Source organism: Manduca sexta, chromosome 1 (genome assembly GCF_014839805.1).
Source record: "Manduca sexta isolate Smith_Timp_Sample1 chromosome 1, JHU_Msex_v1.0, whole genome shotgun sequence".
In the NCBI taxonomy this organism is placed as follows: domain Eukaryota; kingdom Metazoa; phylum Arthropoda; class Insecta; order Lepidoptera; family Sphingidae; genus Manduca; species Manduca sexta.
This window is the reverse complement of record NC_051115.1, coordinates 1,824,449-1,844,567: the sequence shown is the minus strand read 5'-3', so window position 1 is coordinate 1,844,567 and position 20,119 is coordinate 1,824,449. Positions and strand designations below refer to the sequence as shown.

General features: G+C 35.6%; 2 protein-coding genes across 4 annotated transcripts in view; one reads left to right on the top strand and one right to left on the bottom strand.

The window, feature by feature from the left end:
• The first annotated feature begins 971 nt into the window (after positions 1 to 971).
• LOC115453808 overlaps positions 972 to 20,119 on the top strand; it is a 124,063-nt gene continuing 104,915 nt past the window's right edge. For all 3 annotated transcript variants that reach the window (XM_037440552.1, XM_037440525.1, XM_037440474.1), the window contains exon 1: positions 972 to 1,262. In XM_037440552.1, the coding sequence (XP_037296449.1) occupies positions 1,109 to 1,262 (154 nt within the window). In that variant the 5' untranslated portion in view covers positions 972 to 1,108. The remainder of the gene's footprint in view (positions 1,263 to 20,119) is intronic.
• LOC115453643 overlaps positions 4,327 to 20,119 on the bottom strand; it is a 64,596-nt gene continuing 48,803 nt past the window's right edge. Inside the window, exons 12-20 of the mRNA XM_037440631.1 lie at positions 13,467 to 13,563; positions 12,697 to 12,827; positions 12,158 to 12,336; positions 10,757 to 10,843; positions 9,944 to 10,041; positions 9,377 to 9,480; positions 8,312 to 8,497; positions 7,811 to 7,984; positions 4,327 to 7,186 (exon numbers count right to left, since the gene is read on the bottom strand). Of these exons, the coding sequence (XP_037296528.1) occupies positions 7,029 to 7,186; positions 7,811 to 7,984; positions 8,312 to 8,497; positions 9,377 to 9,480; positions 9,944 to 10,041; positions 10,757 to 10,843; positions 12,158 to 12,336; positions 12,697 to 12,827; positions 13,467 to 13,563 (1,214 nt within the window). The 3' untranslated portion in view covers positions 4,327 to 7,028. The remainder of the gene's footprint in view (positions 7,187 to 7,810; positions 7,985 to 8,311; positions 8,498 to 9,376; positions 9,481 to 9,943; positions 10,042 to 10,756; positions 10,844 to 12,157; positions 12,337 to 12,696; positions 12,828 to 13,466; positions 13,564 to 20,119) is intronic.

The following is a 20,119-nucleotide window of genomic DNA, read 5'->3' as shown; positions in this document are numbered from 1 at the left end:
TCCACGGATTTCGATAAAATATGGGTAAGAATAAATGGGTTACGTTCTATATCTGGAAAATTATAGCGGGAGTTTTATCTTGGAAAACTCTTTCACCCGGGTAAAGCCACAGGCGAAAGCTAGTATTCCTTAAAATGGTTTAAGCAATACTGTTTGTTGCAAGTTAGAGTGATATGTAATTTTTGAGGGCATGAACTTAACAATTTTGATATCATTTTCATTATGAAAATAAAAATTATCCACGTTTTAAACAACAACCAAAGTAAAGATAACATAATATAGAAATATGACGTAATTTCTTTTTGTATATATATTGTGAATTACAAATAGTTTCTATAAAATCGTTTAGCATGCCATTTTGCCTGGGAGTGACGCTACAAAAAGTAGCTTGGAGTTTAATTAGTGCCTAGGGATTCTATTAAATGTAAGCCATACTAAATTTTGGTAAAGGTTTTAAAACAAACAATAGCAATGCTTTATATGTAACGTTTTCAATTAGGACAAGTCAGATTCATAAATTATGTTTTCATAAAATTTTCTCAATATGCAGAATATCGTGAAGTAATCTAATCTATCAGTTCAACTATAGGTATCTGTATCTACCCTTTTTTGTATTATAATACTTATGTCCAGACATTTTAGAATAATAATGGTGTGATACAATATTTCTTTGTAGTTTTTTGATAAAATAAATATCGATATTCAGAACAATTACTTCGAATGACTTCTAATATCTGCAACAGAATGTTTTATAGTCATTGATGACATTTAAAAGGTTGCACAAATTGCTAAACAATGGTGCAATGCTTCCTGTCTTCATAAAAATGCGGCAAATGATATTTCAACCCAAAAAAATAATTATTTTTTTCCCTAACATACAATGTATATTTTTTCTTCTGAATTCAATAAAAGCATGTTTATGACGTCAATTTTACAAGTGCCGTTTATTCACTTAGCTTTCTTTACAAACAGTACCCAATGTCACACGTCAATTGTCAAATTGTGTTGACACGTAACTTTTGCAAATAAATTAACAACATCCCGACCTCCAAATGTGCGATTTTGTGATAAATTTTCACATGTGACCGGTGTTTACTATATCTAAATTATGTCCGACAAAAGTTTCGGTGATCAAACTAATCGGAACATTGTCAAAAATCCATTGTTGTCAAGTGCAGTAACTGGTTTATCATTAGAAGATTTGACGAATAAAGCAATTTTGCTTCCCGTAACGCCTTCTCAGGGACTGATCACGCGACCCGGTGAGTATTATTGTTTATTTTTATCCTACTAGCTATTATAAATGTTTTTTCTGTGACGTAATAGTGTAAAATGTGCCAAAATAGCGATCATGGTTTTTGAGGCAACTGTCAGTTTTACTATTACTCTCGCGAAAATATCTCGTTATAAGTTATTTCTGCGTGTTGTGTTGTGTTTTCAGTCTTATTTTTTACTAAACACGTGTTCCAAAAGTGTTAAGAGCTTGTAAATCGATTCGTTAATTTACGATTCGTGAAAATGTCTTCATTTTTATACAAAACATATAATAACGCTCCGTTTCAAAGTGGTTTTACGCCGGAATTTCGCTTCTCGTATCGCTCTAAACTGAAAAAGGTTCAAAGATTCTTGGATGATGTTATGATTGTGAGTAAATACTAATGTACTGACCTCTTTTTTTTATAACAAATCTCTTTGGTCCATAGACTACTTTCTATATATTTTTTTATTATAAATGTGTCTAAGAAAGTATTCCTAATATAAATATACATATTCTAACATCTGCCTTAATATTTTTAATTTTTTTTTTATATCAATTTCAGTCATACTTAGAGTGACATATATTACCTTCCTATTATTTATGAATTAATGATGCACTTTGGTGACATCATAGGCATTATGTAAATTCACCTTGATGCACTGTCATCTTTTTTTATGATGAAAGGAAGTGTTAGTTAACACAGTCCTTCTCCACATGAACAATAAATAATCAATACCTAACATATATTTTGACATTTTGATTTCACTTTTGTAAATATTTTTTTTTATTAAAACTTCTTTTGTTTTTCATAACCTAATCTATTAAATATTACTGATATCTATGCTATTGGCCTTGAAAAACAAAAAGCAATTCTCTTATAATTTATTTGCATTAAATAATGTAATAATATAGCTTTTAAATGTTGTGTCTTTGTAATTCAGCCTAGCTTGTAAAGGGTCATTTTGCATTACTTAATGAAACCACATACTTATCTACTCGAAAATAACACTTTACAATAAGTTACTCGAACTGTAGATGTAAAATTAAAATGTTTTAGTTTCGGACAATCAAATATTAATAAAAAGGAATGTTTATTGCACTCGCCCTAATACTACTATTTTAAAAGAATTTGTTGCAGCGGTAATAGCACACTTGCAGTCAGAAATACTCATGTGCATGCCATATTCGCACTAAACTACAAAATGAATAATAAACCAGAAAAGTAGAACGGAGAGTTATGGTGAAAGTATTGGTTATTTATGTATAAGTTTTGGCACTACGTTAGCAGAAGTCAAGTATGTGGTTTTATAAATCTATATAAAGAATAAACTAAATACATTATAAAGTTGACCACTTTGTAGAGACGAGGAAACTTGGTGGTCAATATGTTTTTTTAATTCAAAGGCTTGTGTATAATTCATCTGTACCGATTAATCTGAGATGTGGACCAATTACAATAAGGACCATTATAGGCTGTATTATTACTTTATCTGTCATCTTTTTAGCATATAATTTCATAGTTGGATTGAAAGTCACAGTCCAATCTCTATGTTTGTAGCCTGATATGTGAATAAAGCATATAATTTTTTCTTAGTCAAATTCATAGTTTAGGGCAGTAAGTAATTTACATTAACAATTTTGGTGGGAAAATGGTGTTTGCCGTTGACCTTCTTAGTGTTTGTTTGAGGTGCCACCTGATTGACAGGCTTTATCTAGAATCCAATTGTAAATTATCCAGTATAAAAACTAGTACACAAGTATTTCTCATTGCGAACACATGTGATAATAATTTAAATTAGTTTTTTTTAACCTTTTTTGTCTTGCTGAGACCATAACCTTTTCCTTGTTGGTAGTGGGGTTTTAAAATGACATTACTTTTATTACTTAAGGATTTTGGCCCAATGAATACTTGCCCTGAGTATGATTTTCACTTTAAAAGATAGAAGAATTGAAACTCCTTATGTATTATAAAATAAAGTTCCCAGCCTCGTCGGACTTAACACTAAGGTAGTTCATTATTTTGTGAAGCAAGTAATTTAAATTCACGTCTAGTTGGTGATTAGTTCTCGCAGTTGAAAGAAAAATGTAAAAATAATTAATAATCATGGATATTTCTGCCTTTAAAATTTCGTCATATTAAATTTTAAAGGCCGAAATATCCATGATTATTAATTATTTTTACGTTTTTCTTCAACTGCGAGAACTAATCACTAACTAGACGTGAATTTAAATTCTTTACTTGCCAATACTTGTTTAGTTACCCAGATTAAAGCCGAAACAAAATGTATGAAAATGGACCTTGAGCTACCACCTTAAAGCTACCAAATGGATTTCATTGAAATTTGGTATGGAGATAGTTTCGAGACCCTGGGAAAGACATAGGCAAATTTTTATCCCGGTAAAACTATATCATACTTGGGCACTGGGCAGGCATGAGCAAAACCTACTTTGATAATACAATACCGCCGCGCTAAGCTCAACAGCGGTATGTCAAAATAAAAACAAAATCTTGATTTTTATGTCATCAGATAGCATAAAGAAATGCCCATCCTGTGAACTTACCAAATAATGGTACCCTGTTTAGAAATTGTTAAAAAAATTAAAATAGTTTCTCTATATCAGTTTTACTTACAAAACTATAAGTATTTACAAAATTACAATTATCTTGAAGTAAGGTTTCCTTAACATACCGCTTATGCGTTTAGCACGGCAGAATAGCTGTTGGAAGTGTAAATAAAACAAAAAACCCAAGAATACAATAATATTTATTTGTAAAAATATGGTTTTACAAAAATATGGCTCATTGTTTCACATGTTTGATTACAATTAAATTATTGTACTACCCGTATATTATTTTTTATAATGTCAGACAGTTTGAATTTAGAATAAAAAAATTTAATGCTCTTTTAAATAGCACATTTGACTCTGGCTGGTACGCAATCTGCACCTTGATAAGGCAGAAAAAAAATAACATAAAAACTTATTTTTTAAACAAATATCTTTGCATTTTGTTTACTAAAAAGATGATGTTTCTATTAATGGTGAAAGTAACTGTCATTTTAGTAATGTCTTTATCAATTATCACTGAGGTTTCAAAGTTTTTTGTTTAATAAAAATTATATGATTTTCTCCTAGCCGAATTTCGGCCACGGCGGCCAATTTCAACCGAGACTAACCTGGTAAGCTCGAGGTATGTACATAGTGCACAGTTGCACTCTCTATTCCTTCAATCTCATAGTCTGGTGATACGGCAATTCAACAGAATCAGAGAAAGATCAGATGCAAGACAAACACCTTTACGTACTTTCATAGGCATGGGGGTATCATAATACCTACTTTCAGACTTCAAGCGACTATTGAGTAATTTTTATGATGAAAAAAATCCAGTCACGACTATTATTTGACCACTTCATCACTCAATTATAATTACTGTTTCAATTTTGAAAATTCTGATTGATTTTTGCTTCTATAATCGAAATGCTAGGAAAATGATATGAACTTTTACTGGAAATAGGAGTTTTGCTGCAGGAATGCCGCTAAATATTTATCATACATTTTCAAACATTTTACAATTTCCTACGAAAACAGTCGCGTATGCGTGAACCGGAACGTAATTTGGTACTTTTCGTATTTATCGCTATTTTGATTTGTTTTGAGATTTTTGATAATAGTGGGTTATGGTTGCTTTTTTCCTCCCATCCCCCCTACACCACTCTAATCCTCAATTCAGTCTGATAAAAATATTTACTATCATGCTTATGGACTTAGAGCTCTGTTATTTTATCAGCTCAATCACCAAGGGTTTTGGAAATATTACTTCTTTACTATGTCGAGGGTATATAAACTAGCATTTACAGTAATTTAAATCTAAATTCAAACTGTCAACTGTAAAATCTATAATTACTGTTATTTTACAATCTAATAAATACTTAATTATGATAAAAAAATATTTGATGGTTCGTAAAGTGTAATTTGAATTATAAGTTAATTTAACTTTTATTGTCGTATAGTGTGAAAAAATAAACTCATGCCAATCAATGTATTATATTATGTACTACGTACTAAATTTGGCGTTTCGAACATTCAGTGTTCAGCTGAATTGAACTGCAATCCATTCAAACTGACTTGGGCTTGTGGTTGTCATTTTAGTTCAGATTTTGAACAAATAGTTTATATGGATGTTTGTGTCTATACAATATAAGTCAATGCTCATGCCTTTTCCTGCTGTTGGCAGGTACGCAACTATGTTTGATTATTATAGTTTTTTTAAATGTAAAAACAATCTAAATATTTCACTAGCAAGTATCAGGTTCTATTATACCACAACTAGCTTCCCTCCATATTTTATATTTAAATTCCTGTTAGTTAGATATTACAAAAGAAAGTCTCCCGCTGAGTATGTCTCTCTGGACGCGATAAACTCCAAACTACCTAATCGATTTCGATGATATTTGGTATGAAGATAGTTTGGGAAGGACATATCACAATCTTAGAACAAGGTGATCTAAATCAAAAATGACGATTTGAAGGAAACCAATAAAAAAGATTTGAAAACAATATAGAAGGCAGTGAATTGGGCGGTCATCGGAAGTGAGAATCTGTTTCTATTCTATAAATTTGTCTTTTTTTCGTCATAGGGTTATAGAGCATGCTTTGAAAGGTTCTTTTTTAACAAAATAAGAAAACATGTAAATAATGAGTTAGGTCACTTTAGCTTTAATGATGCGATAGGCTGCTTTTTATCCCGGGATAATATACAGCGGGACTTTTATCTCAAAAATGCTTTTTCATGCGAGTGAAGCCACTTTGATATGTCAATTTAATATTTTTAATCTTGTGAATTTTGATACTAACTACTTTTTTTTTTGGTTTTATTTACTCCTTAAGGAGAAGGCAAAGGACTAAGTATTTTTTTTTATTATTATAAATAAGTTTGGGAATAGAAACAACAAATAATTTAAATACAAATTACGACCCACAGTGTAACTTAAAAATGGCGAAAAATTATAATTATAACATCACATAAAATTTTTGTTACCTCCACTTTTCTTTCATAATTTTTTCACATATTTTCCACATTTTAATTTAAACTTATCATGATGTCTAGAAATTTCAAACAATAATTTTGTGTGTATTTTTTTTTAAATAGTTTTGGCCTGGAAATAGAACCAAGAACTCGGTACATAGATCAGGTACGGTGCCAGTAGTGTAATAAATTGTAAATAATACAATATTACCAAAATTCTAAAGGTGTGGTTATACTTTCAAAATTTCAATTCGTTCTTTTGAAATAATGATTTGCGTGTTAAAATATTTTTTCTTATTAAATATTTAAGTTAGTTGCCTCATACTTAACTTATAATTTATGGTCTTAAAACTAATTAAAAACTAAGGGTAACATTAAAATATTTAAAAATCACATTTTTGTTTACATTTTTATGACGTCATGTCGTGGTTTTCGTTCGGAGCGACAGATTGCAGCACTTTGTTGTTCAACATTCCATAAATACATAGTGAAAGGAATTACTAATATAAAATAAAAAAAAAAATCTTGCAAACGTTTCTATGTACGAATGAAGTTGTTTTCCGTGTGCACGCTAGATGGCGTTAGTATACATATTTCAAAGAAATATCTCCTTTGTTAGATTATAATTTTTTATAAATTTTGCAATTATAAATAACATGGCATTGCATACTCACAAAATTTTATAGTAAAAGTTATTATTTAGTGCCACCGTCCGCTACTAGATGGCGCTATAATATATTTTACCTAACTAACATTCCTCGATGTACTGAACGAGGGTAGTTCTCTCGACTCCTTCCTTCTCCTCACGCATAGACATATCAAGAAGATGATCAGAGCTATGAGGGCTATTGCTAGAATGACTCCCAGGACAATGGCAGCTATCATGGCTTCCGTATAATAATCTGTAGGAGAAAATTAGTATTAATTACTATTCCAATGTTGTGAAGGCCTCTTCTGAAAGGGTAGTCTGTAGTCTCGTGGTTTCTATGTTTGGCACTGGAAATATTACTGGACTTTTGACATTGGAAAAACTGGCGATGATTCCGTGGAGCCATTGAGTCTTAAAAGATAATGAACCATATGATTTAGGTAATTATAAGAACAAAGCTCATTCCTACCTATCGATATATACGTACTACGTACTAGAATTGGCGTTCCAAACATTCACTGTGTTCAACTGAATTGAACTGCAATCCATTCAAACTGACTTTAGTATGGTGTCAATATTGACAGCTTGTGGTTATGTACGTAGTGACGCTCATAATATAAGAACTCGAGTCTAAATGCAAACCTGAATATGAATTTATAATATTAGTGAAATATGTAAAATTATTTGTTGTTCAAGTGAACAAATAGGTTATAACAGTAACGTTTTGGTTGCCATTTTGAACAAATAGTTTATATGGACGTTCGTGTCTATAGAATATCAATGTTCCAACCCCAAAGACAGTCATTGATGATTCCTCTAGTGGAAGTTTATTCCCAAATAGTCTATCGCCGCTTAAATATCGTCCATAAATACTTACTGGATATGTCGACGACATAGCTATTAGTATTCCCGTAGGCGTCCACAGCATTGACCAGCATCCTCGGAGCGCAGCACGTGGCTCTATACGAAGCCACCACCTCGTCCCTGGTGCCGGAGATGAAGTCATTGTTGTAGGTCAACCCGGCTGGTGACGATGTGATGCGGAGAAGGCCTGAAGGATGATAGTATGAAGGGCAAATTAGCAAACGTGTCACCTGATGATATTTGATCATGGATGCCCTGCAAGCTTTTGAGGGAATAGACAATCCCGTCCACTCGGCAAACTTATGCCTTCACGCTCTGATTGAAGGAGCCCAGGTTGTAAGAAGGAGCTGGAATGCCGGCAAACTTTAACAGCTTAATTGTGCGATAAAAATATTAATTTCCATGCCTTTTAGTTCGAGCTGGGAAATCATAAAGCTGTGGTTCTGTGCGCCAGCATACGAACCTCGTTTAAAAAAGACGAGGATGTGATCATCATGATCCTAATCATACCAACCTGCTCCTGAATCTCTAACAACGACAACAGCAGACCACGCATGCTGCGAGCAGTCATCCCCCATCCTTCCAATGCAGCTGCCTTGGAAGTTGTGTCTGACTTCAGGCGCCCAAGTGTCTCGCACGACGTTGTCTGATGCCACCACGTAGATGTATGCTGAGATGGAGACTTGTTCGGAGTTCGGGGCTGGTGGGTAATATATGTATTTCATTATAACTGCTGCGGCGATAGCCTAGTTGGTAGTGGAATGGACTGCCGAGACGAATGTCGGCAGGTTCAAATCCAAAGGGCACACACCTCTGACTTTTCTAAAAAAATGTGTGTGTGTATTCTTTGTGAATTATCGCTTGCTTTAACGGTGAAGGAAAACATCGTGAGGAAACCTGCATATCTGAGAAATTCTCTATAGGAATTTCGAGGGTGTGTGAAGTCTACCAATCCGCACTAGGCCAGCGTGATTGACTAAGGCCTAATCCCTCTCGGTAGTAGAGGAGGCCCGTGCCCAACAGTGGGACAGTATATAATACAGGGCTGATATCACATAATTACTGCTGGTGGTAGGATATGTTTTGAATCCGCCGGGATAGCGACTGTACACAAGGTGTTGAAACCCGCCGTACTGGCCCACGTGAGTTCCAGGATAAGCTTTATCTGGTTTAAATAGGACGGCATAATTGTGTCGACTGACGGGTAACCATCTCTCGTCAGTCGATATTCTATTGGACCCCACTCCTAACCATCAGATGCAGAGGAGTTTCGTATAGAAATAAAACTCTTAGATAACTTCTTGGTCTGCTAACGCTTGCAATGAATCTACGGAAAGCTAAGATGTTTTGACGCAGTATAAAAATTGAAAAAATTGAGCTATTTGGATTTGAGTTAATATTGTCTTTCCGTTGGCATCATCCAGTCTTAATATCATTTAAGTCCTATGTATCCTAAATGGAGCAGAGGGCGTCCACAGTGAGTCTTCATCCCGCACGGTCTTAAGCTGCCTGCTTATTTCGCTAGTCTTCCCAACACTTTTCACAGTGCGTCGCCAGGTTTGATTAATATTTCTCTTACCATAAGCGGTGAAGGTGACCAGGTCTCGTACGCCTGGTTGAGCGGTGGTCGGTATGGTAGCTGTTACGACCACGTTGACAGTTTGACCTGATAATATTGTTTGCCTGTAACAAAGAAACAATGTTTATTTCTAATTAATTTCCTTACTGGTCATTTTTAAATTAAGTGTTCCATAAATTTGTAATGGGTAGTTGGCTATGTTTGATTTTTTTGTACATAATAAAAAATAATTCGAAAGCAAGTGCTGTGAAGACAGCATTAAAATTTATTAAGAAATGAGGCATTCATTTGAATATTGTAATGAGCATGTATCGCTATCTCTCTTACACTGGCATTGTTATGCCTGGTGACGTCACGTCTAAATACGTGCGTCTCGTCTATTATACAGTTACCCATTCCGTTCGTTTTTCAAAACATGCTTTGCTTAATCTCTTCGGGTTTCATTTTTCACAGAAAATTTTGGCATAACATATAAAGCAATAGTCATTCTACTCTGTTACATATAGGGTCCGTTTTACAATGTTTTAGCCGGCTTTTGAAAAGGTCATGGATGTATGAAATACTTACGAATATGGACTGATCCCGGTTAGGAATCTCAATTCACCGACTGCGCCGAATGTGAACCGTACTGATTGCTCCCTGTTGTTCGTGACTTCGAAATTCAACTGAAATTAAAAGATAGTATTGGTTTGATGTATGTTTGTTAGGCCGGATAGCGACCGTACGCAAGGGGTAAAACCAGCCATAGTTGCCATCGTGATTTGCTGTATGCATTGTGGAATTTATTTCACTGTCTCAAAACATACGTTAAAACGATATAGAGCAATTGCATTTAGGATGCGAAATCAAAATAAAATAAGCTGAAATTTCTCATGTGAAATATATTTTACTAGCTTTTGCTCGCGTGAAGAAGTTTTCCGGGATAAATGTCCCATTTCCTTCCCAGGGTCTTAAACTATCTCCAGACCAAATTTCATAAAAATCTGTTCAGTAGATTTTGAGAAAATCGATAACATACAGACAGACTGAAAAGGGGACGTTGTTTTATAATATTCATAGATGTAACCATATTGTAATCTCTTTTCCTATTTTTGACACACAACGTGTTTTTTTACGTATTTACACTGATTATTGCGAGAATTGTTGGTCGATTTTTGCGATTTCTTTTTTATTTATTAAAGCAGTGTTTCGAAATGGTACCATTATGTTTACCACTTTGTATTGTAGTTTTATTGTACAGCATTTACTAAATACTGGTCTTTCACCAATCAAAAGACGAGCGGATTGCTCTCCTCGTCATTCGTTTGTAAAAAATGTCACTTCCACCATCAGGCGTGTCTCTGCAGTGTCAACGTGAAAAGCTATACAAATAATGCATACCTGAAGCCTATCTCCTGGTGATCCATAGAGCCTAGTGCTCAAACCGATCTGGACGGCGGTAAGGATGACTCCTCGCTGGTTCACCACCTGGATGTATATGAAAGTATATTAGGCATTGTGGCGGTACAATTAGTATACATACCGCCATCTCGTTAACATCAATGGAACTACGAGAAGACCTATGTGGTATTGATATAATTGTGACGAACGCACTACAATCACGCTAGATGGCGACAGACGATACTGGATTGCGATGGCAACATTTGCGCGACGCGCTGTATATATACCACCTCCGAATAGAAACCGTCGGAGGGCCGCGGCCGGTCGCAAACATCTGCCTGGGTATCATCTTCCCCTATGGAGGAACGCAACCATCTGTTCCTCTACAATGGCGTCAATGTATACGCCGCTACAGGCATCAATTTAACCAACAGAGTCGAAGTTCGTGGCTCAGTGGAGTGTTTTGAGAGAGGGCTACGTCCAACAGTGGACTGGTCCGGGTTGATAATGATAGTGGCGTAGTATGGTGGTATGGCTGTTGTGAGGTTTTTGATTCTTTAGTAAAGATTTTTAAATGACTACGTTTGTAAAAAAGCGGCGATAGCCTAGTTGGGTGTGGAACGGATTGCCAAGACGAATGTCCGCAGGTTCAAATCCTAAGCGCACACACCTCTGACTTTTCTAAAATCATGTGTGTATTCTTTGTGAATTTATCGTTCGCTTTAATGGTGAAGGAAAACATCGTGAGGAATCCTGCACATCTGAGAAGTTCTCTATAGGAATTTCGAAGGTGTGTGAAGTCTACCAATCCGCACTAGGCCAGCGTGGTGAACTAAGGCCTAATCCCTCTCAGTAGTAGAGGAGGCTCGTCCTCAACAGTGGGACAGTATAATACAGGGCTGATATTATTATATATATTATACATGTCGGAGTGAAACTGTTTACTTGGTTATTTTTTTACATGACCGGTAAAGTATCACCGGTCTATATTTATTTTCCAGACAGTTATTCAATTATTGAAACACTTCTTTGCTTCAATAACAATTTACTGCATAGTAACACTAGCGGAATACACAATGTGCTCGGTTCGAGCGTCCAAACAAGACTACTGAAGACTACTACTAGAGTCGTACAAGACTCCAACCAGACTCAACCAACACTCGTACAAGACTGAGCTTTCGTCGTTCGGCCGGTCCTTATATTAGCAACAGTCGACCTCCCTCCTTTTCTAATACTTCCTCGATGTAATAATAGATGGCGCCACTATCGCTCCGGAAATTCACCAGTGCTGCGGCGACATACATGATTACGAGCCCAATCGGTGTTTTATCAAATAAAAACATCACAAAACCATAATACATTTGCGACTCATTGTATTTAATATTCAAGAACCTTCTTTACCTGTGCAACAGCTCTGCTCATCATTTCACTGTCATTCAACCTCTGGAAGTAGACCTTGGAGTTCTCCTCCTCGACTCTCTCCAGGTCGTTAGTGGAGTCTTGGAAGACTACGGAGGCTGATCTCCCTAGCCTGACCTCTGGCTGCTGCAACGGGCCGAATAGACGGATGAAGGGTTCTCCTGGGAAAAAAAGAGATTCATGTTTATATCAGGAAATCAGACTGCCTCGGCGTATTTGTACTGCATGCGCGGTACGGCAGCGCTCTGAGGTCCTGGGTTCGAATCCCGTGTCGGGCAAAGTGATACTTGGGTTTGGTACTCCATAATTCAAAGTTGTGATGTTATCAGATTAAAAGCTTGCTTGTCTTAGCTAGGAATCTGCTGAATCTCCAGCAATCAAAACACACACAGGCCAGCATAGTTTTGTCAACTACCGAGGGGTAATCACTTCTTCCCCACCTACTTTCTTTACCCTCAGGTGCTATGGAGTCTCTTTGACGTATAGAAAAATTAAGGTGCCTTCTAGAATGTTCTCGTTACCTCTATAGTCCCTTCCGAAGATCTTGACGTAGACCTTGGAGCCCTTGACTGGTGGAAGCTCGACGTCTGCCACCAGCTCTGTGGACGGGTCGATTCTGTCGCTCTGGCCTTCACCGGCTAGTGGCTGGTAACTGGAATTAGTGAATCAACCTTTACTGGAATCCTTATTGGTCGCCACCATCCCGGCGTTAAGTGGGTGCAACAGTTACGCCTCTGCCTATCACTTTGGAGACAAAAGGCATGAGTGTGTAGGCAGGTCTTTGCTCACTGGTTCTTATCACTTCCCTGGCAGTTCCAGTGTGATTTTGTTAACCGTGAGGTTCTTTATTCGATTGCCCTGGTCGAAAGTGTAAATTACAAATAAAAACAAAAAATGTTTTGAAAAACAGCTGATCTGAATTGATATCCAATATGGTGATACGCTTGGCCTTTATAACATGGAATTAAAAGAAAATATTGAACTCGCTTGTTGATACCTAAATCTAGTATAATATTCAGTCTTATATTTAGATTATACTGCACTTATGGTGCAGCCAATTGTTTATTGTTATGTAATAATGTTCATGCTGTGACAGCCTGTAATTAAAACAGCACTGCAGCAATTACTTACTGATTTGTTAAAAAAACTATGTAAGGTGTATGTTTTGTTGCCTGTTCAAATAAATAAAATAAAATAAAAATAAAATTAATATAAGCAAGGCGGATTGTGGATTCATTAGCTGCGGTCTCTGCCTACCTCTTCAGGGGTATAAGTCATTACTGTATATTACCTGAAGGATAATTTGGCCAGCTCGGTGCCATATTCGTCCACAAGCAGTGACTCCCTCACGCTCGCCACTGGACCGGTCACTCGGAGCTTCAAAGCATCTGTAAAAAGAAGTTTAGTATAAAGAGTGTTGCAAAGGAGAGTAAATGAATACTTCCTAGTCGAACTATGGTCACGGCGGCCAATCTCAACGGAAATCAGTCAGACATGAGATATTCCTTCCTGGTCACAGGGGGGGACCATGAAGGCTGAAAAGTCTTCGAAACGTCGGGAGAAAAGTAAAATATTAAAACCGCGATAAAATCCGAAAAATTGTTTAATTTTAATGACTGAGTAATTTTTAAGAAGAAAAACAAAGTCATAATTACTTTTGGCCTGATTAACTAACCTATCGTAATAGTCGTATTCATACGACGCGTTACATACTACATATACATTAGAATAGCATATAGGCTACAGTTTATAACAGTTTTGTGTAATTTGGTCATAATATAACGATACATATCAAGTAAATCGAAAAATTAATTGCTATCTTGACGTACGCTGCCTCAGCCGTTGGAATTAGACAAAGATGATGTACTGTAGGATTGTTTAGTTGTCCCTGGGAAGGTTAAAGGCTGATTATATATTATATCAGATAGGTGATTTCGGAGATTAAGGAAAAAAAATCATACAAAAATATCACCCCAATTGGCAATTGTGAACGTTGATTTTTCACAATTATTGGATACGAACCTTGTATTAATAATTAGGAAAGAAAAAAGGAATCAGTCAAGCCATTCGAGCCGCTCTCAGAGACGCTCTCACATACAAGTGGCAACTGATCAGTGGCGTAAGGTTAAATTTTCGAAAAAGCAACCCGACAAAACACATAGGTACTAACTAAGATGTTTTTATTACATAGATACGTTGTCCGAGCTCAATACTGGCAAGACGAAAGTAAGGTAATTGCCCGACATTCACTTAGTCAACCTCCTACCAGTGTCGCGGCTAGTCGGCTTACTATCTTTTTGTATTTTTATAAATAAAATGACTTCCTGAGTTTTTAGACGATGTACAAATTATACTGCAACTGTGAATGAAAAAAAACGTTTCATTTCATACGTTAGTAATAAGTATACACTATTTAACTTAGTTTTAAACTAATAAACGCATTTTATTCGACTGTCATGGCGACGGGGCGGTCGACGCTCGGGCCCACTCGGGCACACTCGGGACGTATCAATGCGAGCTGCTAGGGCTATGACTATAGTAAATACTGCGCTGTTTTTATGTGCAATTTTGTTAGTGTATGACGCGTCTATTTGTAAAACGTCATTGGGTACTAATATTCATGAATGTGATCTGCAAATCGTTCTAATGATAATTAGGTTCTAAATAAAGGGAATCCGGCAAGAATCGGGTTATATGCACCCTTCACCATTACAACTGATTATTATCTATGTATATCCATATATATAAAAATGAATCCCTATTTCCCTTGGTCACGCCATCACGCGTGAACGGCTGGACTGATTTCACTATTTTTTTTTGTTGTGTTTGTTATTGTCAGGAGAAGGATCTTATGAAAGAAAGAAATCAAAAAATTGCACGGAAAATTAGAAAATTTAACGATAATATTTATTTTATATAACTGTCAATTGTTTGAAATAACTGTCGGCGATTGACAGAATGCGCGCTGCAAATTCATAGTTAAGACGGGATAACGTCTGTCGGGTCAACTAGTTTACATATATTACACATGTACGCGCTCTTACGCGCGTCATAGTCGGCATTTATTGATTACTTTTCATTAATGCACTCATTAATAGATAATTATCTGTAAGTATTGCGAAGTATGTTGTATTTGCTGTCTGTACGTAACAGTAACAAGACTTGAATTACCAAGTATTTAAGGTAAATAAATCGAAAATTGACAACATTTCAAAATGTAAACGTGCCTAAAACGAAAATGCCGTTTCTTATTTTTTGTACTCTGAGTACGATTATGAATTTTTAATATTTTTTTAATACTTAATTTCGAAGAAAAAATTAAAAAGCGAAAAATGCTTGATGACGTCACACATACGGTTGAATGAAATAGTTCCTTGGTCCACCTCACTATTTATTTTAAAAAACTAAGACACCGTCAATGTCAATATTACAATAGATACGTCACAACTGTCACTTTCAAAAAGAGGGAGAGAAACAAAAAATCTGTCACTTCACTACTTTTTTACTGCAAAGCAAAGGTCATTGCGTCTTGAGCCGTATATGTGACGTCATTTGGCGCTTACGTCGTTTTAGAATAAAACAAAATTCAAAGTGAAAATCATAAATGATAATATCTGAGTTTGAACAAAAGAAAACATATGGGTCACATAATTATAGATCTAGTTTCATAAAATATAAACATTTGAGTATGTTGAAAAAATGAAATATTGTCAATTGAATGCTAATTGTCTTAAGCGACATTTTTTGCGACACTGAGTTACATAAATATTTAAAATTATTTTTTTCTATGTTTTTTTTTAAACTAGATAAAATAAAAAAAAATGTCTCTTAAGTCAATTAGCCTTGCAACTGTCGATATGAATTTCATCTTTGAGTATTTCAGTGAGAATCTCAAGTAGACATTTACCCCCTTGTTCGTAGACGTTATTTATCTAAGGACGGAGCATTGCTGTGATAACAAGTCAAGTGAAATCCGAAAGCGAACCAAACCGCGTGCAAAAACTATATATTATTAGTCGGTTGTCGCTTGTTATTCTGAGTTAGTGATAAACTTTTGAACCGTGTTTATCGGCATGACTTCCTTGTTTATTTCGTTGTCTCCTTTTAGTGAAGATTCTATTGCTTGACAAGGTTTGGAGCATGGGTACGCTTGGTCGAATATATATTTATAAATGTACATATATAACAGACAATATAATATCAGCCCTGTGTTATATACTGTCCCACTGCTGGGCCTCCTCTACTACTAAGAGATTAGGCTTTAGTCCACCACGCTGTAGAGCGGGCAGACTTTACACACCCTCAAAATTCCTATAGAGAATAGGTATGCAGGTTTCCTCGTGATGTTTTCTTTCACCGTTAAAGCAGGCGATAATTCACAAAGAATACACAAGTTATTCTTTTTTAGAAAAGCCAGAGGTGTGTGCCCTTGGGATTCGAACCTGCGGACATTCGTCTCGGCAGTCCGTTCCATACCCAACTAAGCTATCGCCGCTTGTCTAATCTAATAATTGCGTACACTTATCGTGCGAATCAATGAACAAACTTCTGTTATTATTTATGATATATATAAACTATATTAAAAATTATGAATTGTGCGTTTGTACGTGCAACTAAAAAACTAATTAATGATTTATGTTTACGCGAATGTTACATATTGAAATAAAACTATTTGCGGCTCCGGCTTGGTGACTGCAGGGCCGTGGGAAAGTTGGGAGGTGATATTTGAGCATAGTGTGGGGGAAGGAGAAGGAACCTTCTTAGGATGGGAAGAAGGAAGACCAGGAAATGTTATCAAGCCCTCATAGACTTCAATGTGAATTTGGCATATATTATAGTCAGGAGATACGAACTTTTTTATTATATGTGATGTCACTTCAATTTAAAATTCGAATATTTTTTCAATACAATGCGATTATTTTATAATTTAAAAAAATTTGAGTGGTCTGTTTTCAGTAGTGGACTTTATTTCATTGAGATTTTATTTTTCATACGTGCCCGGCTAATTTCCCCCACTGCCCCTGATGGTAAGTGGAGTGGGGTCCAATAGAATGTCGACTGACGAGAGATGATTACCCCTCGGTCGACGGGTTAAAAGGCAATCGTATCTAAGCGACAAATGTACCGAAAATGAATTATCTTATTATTGAATCGCCAATTTTTTTCTGCGTCATTTGATCTAGGTTTTATAGGTCTGGGACAACTTTAATATCATTAAACTACATCATTATAAAATAAAAAGTTGAATTGTTATGAAATTTCATATTAAAATCAAAACTTTAAAGCACTCTATTCAAAAATTTACTGATTGTCGCTTAGTAGTCACATACCTACACAGCCGCATTGACACGGCCCGAGTGTGTCCGACTGGGCCCGAGTTTGCCCGAGCGTCGACCGCCCCGGCGCCATGACAGTCGAATAAAATGCATTTATTAGTTAAAAAATAAGATTGTCGCTTAGATATTATTGCCTTTCAAGCGTTGATATATTAGATATTAAACGCGGCAAGTGAGCTCTGGTTAAATAATAGTTTATAGATAACCATGATTAATTTTAACTAAATCAGTTCAGTGATTGTGTTAACTGTGTGTTGACGTCGCGTGATGTGATATATCGTTATATACGTTCGTTAATTGTCTGTTTTTTTTGTATTTTTAGAGGATTGAGGTTAGGTCGTAATGTGGTTTAGGTTTAGGCATGAAAAAAAATTATTATGAGTAAAATTAATGACGGGAATGAAAAAAAAATACACGATTTTGACCTCGACGCATCATATTTGTTAGTATAGATTAATTATGTAAATTTGTTTTTTTTTTGCGTTTTTAACTTCTGAGTAGTTAAAAAAAATGTTTTGTTCTCATTTCGTATATAAAAACGTATCTTTTATCAAATCGCGATTATAAACAACGGTCGAGTTGATTCCAAAACCCGTTTTTGTGTTTTTCGCGTCCGATGTTCGAATGTCAACCGCTTTGCTGGCATTTGGCAGGCGTGGTTGTTTTTGTGGTGATGGGTGAAACTTCCGATGGTCGTGCCCGTTATACGCGGGCCTTTTTATACGCGATTTTAACTAATTTTATTTTTTTACCAGTTTTTAGTGGAAATCATACGAGGTTTGATTAAATTGTTAGAAGAGAATTATTTTCAAAAACATGATTTATTAAAAAAAATAATTTCTTTAATAATAAAGGAAAGCAATTTAAAATTCTTTTATATATTTTTTTAGTGAATAACATTTTTTTATATTTTACTATTAGGTGATTACAGTTGTAAAACACACGCGCAATTAAAAAAAGCAAGAATAACAAAAAAAATATATATTACATCTAGATATTACATTAAATGACCTATTTTACTACCATACCGCGACGCATGCACTATATTTCTGTTTTATTGCAACATTGAAGGTCAACAGATTAATGATGCGATATTGTGATTATAATTAAAACAAGTTTACAGAAATGGCGTTTCCGGCAAGTGAATACATTTTTAATTTAAATACATCACGCCTTTACCCCCGAAGAGATAGGCAGAGGTTTGACTAAAGCTATCATTTCTTTGAAATTAAACTAATTTTCGGATTCTATCGCGGTGCTGGTATTTTATTTTCTCCCGACGTTTCGAAGACTTTGCAGCCTTCATGGTCACGGGGGGGACTGAGGTGTTGTTCATCCGTAAAGTCAAAGTTACAATATCTACCTACATTTTACAATTATACAACTTTTTAAATTTTTTAAAATTTTAGCTGTTGGTGGTCCGATCTACGCAGAATGAGCTCACAGTGTCTTGAAGTCTGGCAGCCGGTCTTTTGGGTTCCGATTTAATTAAATGTAGAACTGGATCCCAGGCTTGTGCAAGCTTCCAACCATCTTCCCTATTGAAATTAGGATGTTTTTTAATTTCAATAGCCTCGCGAATCATCCTAGGCAGGAATCGGTGTTCTTTGGCGAGGATTTGTGGCTTGTTCTTCTGTTGTTGTTCTTTTACGCGGGTCAACATATAGCTGACGTGAAACACCGACGCTCGACGAAGTCTGCAGTCGCTGAACACTCTGAGGGAGGCGCCAATCATTATCTGCGACTAGACAAGCCACAAATCCTCGCCAAAGAACACCGATTCCTGCCTAGGATGATTCGCGAGGCTATTGAAATTAAAACACATCCTAATTTCAATAGGGAAGATGGTTGGAAGCTTGCACAAGCCTGGGATCCAGTTCTACATTTAATTAAATCGGAACCCAAAAGACCGGCTGCCAGACTTCAAGACACTGTGAGCTCATTCTGCGTAGATCGGACCACCAACAGCTAAAATTTTAAAAAATTTAAAAAGTTGTATAATTGTAAAATGTAGGTAGATATTGTAACTTTGACTTTACGGATGAACAACACCTCAGTCCCCCCCGTGACCATGAAGGCTGCAAAGTCTTCGAAACGTCGGGAGAAAATAAAATACCAGCACCGCGATAGAATCCGAAAATTAGTTTAATTTCAATGTCTAACATTCGCGTAAACATAAGAAATCACTATCATTTCTTGCCAAGTGTTTTCGGTCCCTATAAGTGATGAGAGAGAGCAATTATTTTTTTTAAGGCACCATTATGTTTTTTTTCTTATTTAATGAAATTCTTTATATTATGGTTTTTTACTTTAACGGTTTTATTACAAAGAAGTTAACGCGATTAAAGTAACTAAAAAATCATCTATTTCTATTTGTGGACATAATAAGACTTAACATATGTCTCAGGATGGCGAGAATGGAATACCAAACAATACTTTGTAATTCAAGGTGTTGGTGTTTCTACTGTATATAGATCGTATCGCTTACCATCAGGCGAACGGCAAGCTCGTCTTGTCAATCAAAGCAATAAAAAAAATGTTTACTGTGTGTAATTAATACTCGAATTAAGAAGGCAATTGTTTTATTGAAATGAATTTTATATGAAAA